This window comes from Rattus norvegicus, chromosome 3 (genome assembly GCF_036323735.1).
Source record: "Rattus norvegicus strain BN/NHsdMcwi chromosome 3, GRCr8, whole genome shotgun sequence".
Classification (NCBI taxonomy): Eukaryota; Metazoa; Chordata; class Mammalia; order Rodentia; family Muridae; genus Rattus; species Rattus norvegicus.
Genome location: NC_086021.1, coordinates 27,596,135 through 27,604,809, shown reverse-complemented (window position 1 = coordinate 27,604,809; position 8,675 = coordinate 27,596,135). Strand labels below are relative to the sequence as shown.

Genomic DNA, 8,675 nt, shown 5'->3' with positions numbered 1-8,675 from the left:
TCATTCCCCTCTCCCTAATAGTCCTTCTGCTTCCTCACAGAATCATCCGGACCAAAGTGCAGCAGCCATTCAACCTCCCCATGGACAGCTGCGTGGCCACCAAATCTCTGAGCCCAGGACACACACTGAGTGAGTGTTTAGGGATTTGGCTGTCCCCATACCTTCGAATGTAGACCCAATCTCCACAGCCACACATATACAGACACAGCCACACACAGACACAGCCACACGAGAACATCTGAATGCTCATTTGCCTGTATATGGACTAAGTTATCGGCCCGAGGCAAAGTCTATTTCAGTGCTCATGGGATACTCACAGGACCACGGTGAAATGGATACACGTCAGACAGACGTCATTCTAGGAAGCCTTCCCACCAGCAGGCCCTTGAAGGCTGTGGCTCTCCAGGGCCTCTGTCCACAGCACAACCTGCTGCTTTCCTTCCATGGTGGTAGTAGTGGCTATGTGGAGTGTTACCCCTATTTCTGACCCTCTCCTTATTCCTTTGCAGTCCCCAGCTCAGCTGTCACACCCCCAGAGTCACCCCAGTCGGATTCCTTGGGCTCTACCTACTCTATCAACGGGCTCCTAGGAATTGCTCAGCCTGGCAGTGACAACAAGAGAAAGATGGATGATAGTGAGTGCTCAGGGGACCTGTGGGTGGCATGAGATGCAGGAGAGCCCTTTGCTCAAGCTTTGATAGAAAGGCAAACCTTTCCTTCCATGGCCCTGGCTTAGTAGGGCTCTGAGACTCCCTTCCACAGGAGCATGCGCCCTTTCCCTTAGCTTGTCCTGTCCCAACTTCTTCAGCCCTTCTGCTCCTCTGCTTTGGAGTACTTTGGCCTGGTGGCTTGGTTGAGGAATCTCTGAAAGCTTTTTTCCCGCCTGGGGGGGGGCACTAGGTGACCAGGACAGTTGTCGACTGAGCATCGATTCCCAGAGCAGCAGTAGTGGTCCTCGAAAGCATCTTCGTACAGACACCTTCGGGCAGCACCACCTCGAGCCGCTCGAGTGCCCGTTTGAGCGGCAGCATTACCCGGAGGCCTATGCCTCCCCCAGCCACACCAAAGGCGAGCAGGTAAGAAGCTGGGGTGCAGGACATGGGCAGGATATGTGAGCGCCAGAGCAAAGCATGTCCTTTAGCCATCAAAACAGCTTCAAATGGCTCCCATAGCCTCCGAGCACACACCTGATGCAGTGTCCAGCTGCGGGCGCGCCTTACCAGAAACCTTGATACCTCCCTCTTCTCACAGCCCACGTCTGAACTCCGAGCCTAGTTTGCTTTCAGGGCCATCATTTTGCCTTTGGTGTCTTTCTCCAACAATAGAATGGGACTCACAATTGTAGTTAAAGCCCACACCCTCCTTATGATGACCTCAACATCACTGCTAGCCCTTCACATAGTCTAGGATTCTGTGTGACTCATGTGCTCGAGCACACCAGCCTTGTTCACACCTCTCTGCCCTCGTACATCATGTGCCTTTCTTGTAGAATGTCTTTCTTCTCACTACCCTGCCTGGAAAAATACCAGCTGGCTGTGACTCACGTCAGTCACCCTCTCCATGAATGTGACCCTGCCCCTCATCTATGATTCACTCCCTGGGGACCCTGTCATCCTGTCTCACACATGATTTCTATTGACTTCTCACAGTGTTTCCTAATAATCCAATGGGGGTGGGGGTAGGGTAAAGACAACAGACTTAGGGACAGGGTGGCCTCTTGAAACACTCCCCCATCTCTAGAATTTTATTACTATTATCACCTATTACATTATTATTAATATTATTATTATTAATTATTACTTTTTGCAGTGATGGCAATCAAACCTAGGGTTTTACACACACTAGTCAGGCATTGTCCCTTTAGGAATATTCTAAGCCCAGTATTTGAATAGCTATCCAACAAAGATATATTAAACAAATGAACCAATGAATCAGTGAAGAAATCAAGAATGACAAGACACAACCTACAGGAAGATTTCCTTTCCAGACCTTAGGAGAGGAGAAGTAGGTTACAATGGAATGGCTTCTGTAAAAAGCAGACATAGATATGAATGTTCTCAGACCGAGGTTGACAAGTATCCCAAAATGCAAACCACCACTGAGAGACATTTGCTATTATTTGTCAATGGTTCCGATGTCTGTCTCTTTCATCCCATCTAGTCAGACAGCCCAGGAAACTCTTTGGGGTATGGCTGAACCACCGTTGTTCTTGGCTTGAGGCAAGTCTATAAGTACACCTTAAAGCCCTGAGGGAGACAACGATGATGATGCTAGCTAGCAGTTGAAACACTGCCAGCAAATGGCTGGGGTGCTAGCCCTGTGCCAACCCCCACAGCTGGGTAGGCAATATGTGTCAGTGATTTTTATCAGCTTTGGCTATGACAGCTGTGAATGGTGTAGACAAAGTTGGCTATTAGCAGACCCAGGGAGAGGGCCTGGGCACACTTCTGATAGAGCATGGTTCCAGAAAGCAAGTGTTGAGCCTGCAGGAGGCTTATTCTACAGTGGTAAGCGTGCAAAATGCAATATGCATATACTAGCTATCCTTAGAGAATAATGGATCCTTTCTGTGGAGACCCTGGGCATCTGCTGGGTCCCACAGCCATTTACTGGCTTCATCCATAAGTCCTCCAAAGGACCTTGTTTGTTAGAGAGAGCCCCTGTGCTGTGCTGCAAGATATGCATGGAGAATCTTAGGGTGAGAGACTTTAGAACTGTAGGAGACTTGGTGGCCATAAAGCTTTCAATTTGTATGAGGATAACTCAGGGCCTGGAGCATGGAGGACTTGGGAATAGATGTTGCACAGTTTATGGCTGCCAGCCCTCGTTTCATTCATACAGATCATTCTGCTCTTGCCTATTTTTGACATGGTGATCCCATGGATGTGTTTTTGGGGCATGCAGATCCATACATGGTTTCTGTGTGTAGCCTTAGCTGTCCTGACACTCCCTCTGTAGACCTGGCTAGTCTAGAACTCACAGAAATCCATCTGCCTCTGCCTCTCAGTGCTGAGATTAAAGGAGTGGCCCAGGACATTTTTATATAAAGACTAAATGAAGCCAGAGTATTTGAAAATCATTAAGCTTCTCTAACCCTCAGCCTAGAGGAGTAACCTGTCCCCAGCTATTCCTTCCTTTCCCCATTCAGTCTTCAGGATGGGTTGTGAGTGGCAGAGAACCCTTGCCTGAACCTTGCTCTTCCACATACTGTGCCTGATTGTGCCACCCCAAAGGAACATGTCCTCCCGCACAGAAGGCTTGGGAGGCAAGATAAAACAGACATTTATACATGTCCTAGCATGGAGAATCAGCAAGGGTGAGAGAGACCTCATGTCTCGTTGCAGGGTCACCCCCAGGCGATGTTAGGAATCTGTGTACCCTTCCTCTATATTGTAAACCCACCACCACCAGGATCAACAGAATGAGAGAGAATGTTATAAAGAGAGACCAAGAATGTGGTAGTTACTAACTCTTCCTGTAGTAACAATACACCTATTATTACTTCTAGCTGAACATCTGTGTTTGCTGAGTGTTCTGTACCAAACAACAATTTATTTAAAATCACAGTTAATATTTAATCTGTCCTTTGCAGTAGATTCTAGGACTCCTATTCTTAAGGTAGGGGAAGAAAATCAAGGCTCAGAGCTCAAATAAATCACGGCTTCCTGCAGATTGTTGTAGAATCAAAACTCTAAGTGTTCTGAGGCATTATGCTCGCCTGTCCCCAATTCATGTTTAAGCCCAGAAAAAAAAAAATCCAGCAGTCATCGTTGGCATGTTAAAGACACTGACCACAACACCACCTGGTTCTCTAACTTTTTCTTTGGGCTGAGTTTAGAACAGAAACTTGATTTTTAGTATGCATTTTGCTGTCAAATCAACACATTCACAAGGCATTTCAAACTTTCCTTACATTCTATAGAAATTAGGTATTTTGTTCAATTTCACTAGAGTCTAGCTCTGAGCAACTCCACCCTGCCTCTAAGTAGGCTCCCTCAGAAGAATGGAACCAGAGTGCCATTTAGTCAGTAATTGCTGTTATGGGCTGATGGTGCCCTGGTGGCCTCTAGAATTGACTGCAGCTTCCAAAAGTGCCCTGCATGCAACCAGAAAGCATTGTGACTCCATTGTGACTCCTTGGAGAACTGAGCTCAGTGGAAATCACTGAAAACAATTGTCTTCAGTGGAGCTGTTGTATAACCATGGCCCAGGTTCCAATCTTGCCCAACAGTTCACGTAGTACTTTGTGAAATGCATGGCCTGCGTGTGGGGAGTGGGTATGCTACCTTTCCTTGGGAAGGGCAGCAGAAAGCCGAGGGGGAGGGGAGACTGTACTAATTCATGCAGATAGCCTAACAAATTATTTTCTCAAGGAGTGCCTTGAGGAGCACCAGTAGGAGTTGGAATGACTGCTAGTACTGTGCATAACCCCAAGTGCTTGATAGAATTTTTGAAACAAAATGAATCCTATATATGTTTCAAGGTGAAACAAAATGTTTCTATGTACATGGGTAATGTCAATGTGACACAGCCTTCCAGGGTTGTATCAGTGGGTTATTCAATAAGGGTGGGAGTGGCACAGCTAGACGGTGAGCTCTCTAAAAGTTTAAGAAGCGATCACTATACTCAGCGTAGGGCACCAGAGCCTGCATCCTTGTGTCACTTCACAGGAGAAAGGGTGGCTTCCTCTAGCTCTGCACTTGCATTCCCTAAGTGGGGGAATCAAGTATTAGAGTAGAAGACTGAGCAGCCTCTCCTGCACCAATTCCAACCCTGGGCAATGCTATGTGAAGAACTGGGAAGGAGGCCAGCACCCTGTCAGAACATGGCCCTCTGATGGCCAGTCCAGCACACACACAACAGTGGGCCTTGAATTTTGGAACTTGGAAGGAAGAGCCCTAAGCCAGGTTCTGGGAAAGTTCTGGGAATTTGAGTGGGAGAGCATGCCATTTCGAGCTAAGAGAAAGCAAGTAGAAGGCACAATGAGCCAAGGAGCCTTTCCTAGGAAGACTAGCATCGCCCACTGCAGAGAGAGGCAGGAGGGTCAGTAGGCAGCCAGGTTTGCTCTACCCCTGTTCACTTCCCTTTGTTTTCCAGGGGCTATACCCACTGCCCTTACTCAACAGTACCCTGGATGACGGAAAGGCCACCCTGACACCTTCCAATACACCTCTGGGACGCAACCTCTCAACTCACCAGACCTACCCTGTGGTGGCAGGTAGGATGCCCAGAGGCTCCTGAACCATCTGGACTCTACTCTGAGGATCAGCATGGGCTTGGGGCAGGGGAAGGCAGAGGCGTCTGGCTGGCAGGAGGAAAGTGTTTGGGGTACTGTCCTGGAAAGGAGAAGTGGGCTATGTTGAGTGGGCCTCAAAGTGGAGGAAAGGGGTGGTGCCTTCAGTCTTTGGCCCCCTGGATCTTCCCAATCCTTCTAACAGGGAGAGGCTGAGCACACGTAGACTTCAGTCTCTCATCCATCTACACTGGCAGCAGGCACATTAGGGAGGTAGAGCCTGCAGCTCCCCCATCTCATTCCATCCAAGGCACTCTGTAGCCATGGCTCTCCATCCTAGACTCCTCCTATTGCAGCCAGGCCTACCTCTTCCCACACCCTCGCCCCATCTCATGACTTGGTTTGTGCATGTTCCCACCCATCATCTCACACCCCTCTCTCCTTGTTGTCTCCCTCCCTCCGGCAGATCCTCATTCACCCTACGCCATAAAGCAGGAAACCCCAGAGCTCTCCAGTTCTAGCTCCACCCCTTCCTCTTTATCTAGCTCCGCCTTTTTGGATCTGCAGCAAGTCGGCTCTGGGGGCCCAGCAGGTGCCTCGGTCCCACCCTTCAATGCCTTTTCCCATGCTGCCTCCGTGTATGGGCAGTTCACGGGCCAGGCCCTCCTCTCAGGTATGACAGGGAGGTCCCGGGCTCTGTAGCTGTCGTGGGGTGGGAGGGAGGTCCTCAAGGCCATCTCAAAGTCCTCTGGTCTGAGGCTAATCTCATCCTTGGGCTAAACTAGCCCATCACCACCCTGTTCTCCAATTTATCAAGCACATGGGTCTCTCCCCATAGGAGAAGTCAGAGTCAGAAATAGCCACTTTGGGGGTGCCAGCAAATGGGATACATCACTCCAAAACCCTGTGGGAGAATAGGGACCCGTACTAAAAGCCAAAGTGCTGTAAAGTCTGAACTTTTTGGATAGTTCAGAATGAAACAAAGATAAAATGTGGAGGGGAAAGGGCTCTTCAGCCAATTTCTGAACTAACTTCCTGGAAAGGAATTTTGAGTCACCATCTGTGGCTATCTTCACGCCCAGGAGAGCGGCAATACCATTAAAGGGCACGGAGCATCTCTCCTTGCTTTAACCTTGGTGACTGCACAGCTTCATAGCCGGAGGTGGTTCAGTGCTTGTTGTGGGGCTTAAAGCCTGAGGAGGTTAGGGACATCTGGAGCAAACGCCTTGTATCCTGAGAAGGAAACAGCACAAGAGAAGGAGGGCCTAAGTACAGCCTCCAGAACCGAGCAAGGACTGACCTCACATGTGTCTAATCCCAATTGCATCTTCCAAGCAGAACATTATCCCAACCAGTCAGGAACCAAGCCATGTCTGAAGGAGTCAAGGTTTGGCTTGGGCACAGGCAGAGACACTTCAAAGTCTTCAGACATCTGACTGATTATTAACAGGGATCCTGGGATGGAGTTGGAGGTGTCCCAGAACCAAGAAGGGAAGTGATTTGTTTCCAGTTGAGCCGTGGAAGTCTCCTGTGTGAGAGAGCTGTCCCCATTGAATATGGACAGTGAGCGACAGAGAGCACACCTCCCTGTCTCCTACTCCCCGGCCCCATCACCTTGAGACGTTAAAACAGAGACACAGGGAGACTCAGTACAAAGACAACCCAGGTTGGACAGTCCAAGCAATCTGGATCGGCTGTTTTCCAAATTCAAGACCTCTCTTGCAACTTAAAATGAAAGCTTTCAGCGTGCCAGGTGTCTCAACCAGAGAAGCATAGTGGCTCCAACTGAGGCCACAGGCTTGAGAAACTCATCAGTGCCTCCCACTGGATCAGAGGTCCCAAAAGTCCTGTGACATAAATCCAGGCATACTTTTTTATAAGCGGCAGCATTTTCTGTCTTTTCCCTTTTCTGGTCCTCCATGCATCCTTGTCATGGACATGGGCAGAGAGGCAGTGGTTAAACATATGCAGAAGGGAAAGAAGGGTTCACTTGGAGTTGGAAATGTCAAGAGGGTGAAGTCAGCAGATGTGGGCCATTTGTTTTGAGCCAAGTGATGAAAATGAACAAACCTGTGTGAGCAGAGAGATGTCAGCCAGAGACTATGGACTGGGCAGTGGAGAGGGAAAGAGATGGCTTGTGTCAGCTGTGGGAGTACGCAGGCTGCATAGCAGGGCACACTTGGTTGTCTCATGAGAATGGGAGGCTGGGAAGCGCTAAGAACCCTAAGAAGAACACAGAGTGACCAGGCTTGTGGGATCTGGGAGTCCATGTGTTCAAGAACAAGAAGCAAGTTAAGACCATAGTTTGGAGAGCCAAGCCCAGATCACTTGGCTGAGCCCTCATAGGGTTGAGAGAGTGTAGTAGAATGGGGGGAATTCTAGAAATGGAATGAGCTTAAGAACCTGGTAACTGTAACCTGCCCATCAGGGAATGAGGGGAACTGGAGAGCTAGAGAAGGAAGCAGAGAGCAAATCACTCCTGTATTTTGCTGCAGTAAGAGAGGCTGGAAGGAGAGTCAGGAACTCGCCATCTGAAATTAGCTCAGCTCAATCCTCCATGGGTTTTCTTGGTCTCTCCTCTGTTCCACTTTGCCTAAGAACCCTGTCACCTGCTGGAATTTTACCTGCTCCACAGACTTTCTCCCTGAAGGATCCTCTTAGCCTGTAGATTCTGTGAGTGTCATTTGCAGGGTGACCACCTCTGAAATCAGCTTTTTTCTGGTCAGTCAAGAAAGGCGCAACATAGGGGTTGGGGATTTAGCTCAGTGGTAGAGCGCTTGCCTAGGAAGCGCAAGGCCCTGGGTTCGGTCCCCAGCTCCGAAAAAAAGAACCAAAAAAAAAAAAAAAAAAAAAAGAAAGGCGCAACATTAGGACTTAGGAAATAATGAGACTTACTTACAGTTCTGTTAGTCTCCTTTAGAACACTCCTACACACACACACACACACACACACACACACACACACACACACACACTGTGGATTCCAACCCACTGGCCATAACAGTGACATCAAGGACACCCTTGTCCTTGCTGTTGTAAGACTGACTAGAGCTCAGCTGATGAGAAGGTTCCCGTTAGCCTTTCATCATCAAGGAGCCCAGCATCCTCCTCCATTCTTTTGTACAAAATATATTTAGTCTTGCCAAAGAGATTTCTGGGTTGCCATAAATTCTCCCTGCTATCAGAACAAGATAAGGCATTGAAAAGGGGTTACACAGAGGGCAGACATCAAAGAGGAGAAATAAAATGGTCTCAAACTGCCTCCACCCTCTGGATTCCTTCCCCTACCTAATGGCTTTCTGTTCCTGCTCTCTGCCTCTAATTAGAATATTTACCAAGAGTTCTGGAGCCCAAGGATTTTCCTAGGGAACCCCGCTTTGTAGCCAGCCAACCTATGCGGTACCTGTGTCTACATTTTTTAAAAGAAGCTCTCGTTGGAAGT

At 48.6% G+C, this 8,675-nt stretch overlaps 1 protein-coding gene across 4 annotated transcripts in view; it reads left to right on the top strand.

The window, feature by feature from the left end:
- Positions 1–8,675, top strand: part of Pax8 (paired box 8) — a 57,095-nt gene that overhangs the window by 36,285 nt on the left and 12,135 nt on the right. For 3 of the 4 annotated variants that reach the window (NM_031141.2, XM_063284640.1, XM_063284641.1), the window contains 5 exons: positions 41–129; positions 510–635; positions 901–1,076; positions 5,098–5,218; positions 5,700–5,906. In NM_031141.2, coding sequence (NP_112403.2) covers positions 41–129; positions 510–635; positions 901–1,076; positions 5,098–5,218; positions 5,700–5,906 — 719 coding nt within the window. The remainder of the gene's footprint in view (positions 1–40; positions 130–509; positions 636–900; positions 1,077–5,097; positions 5,219–5,699; positions 5,907–8,675) is intronic. The other variant, XM_063284639.1, reaches the window with a different exon arrangement.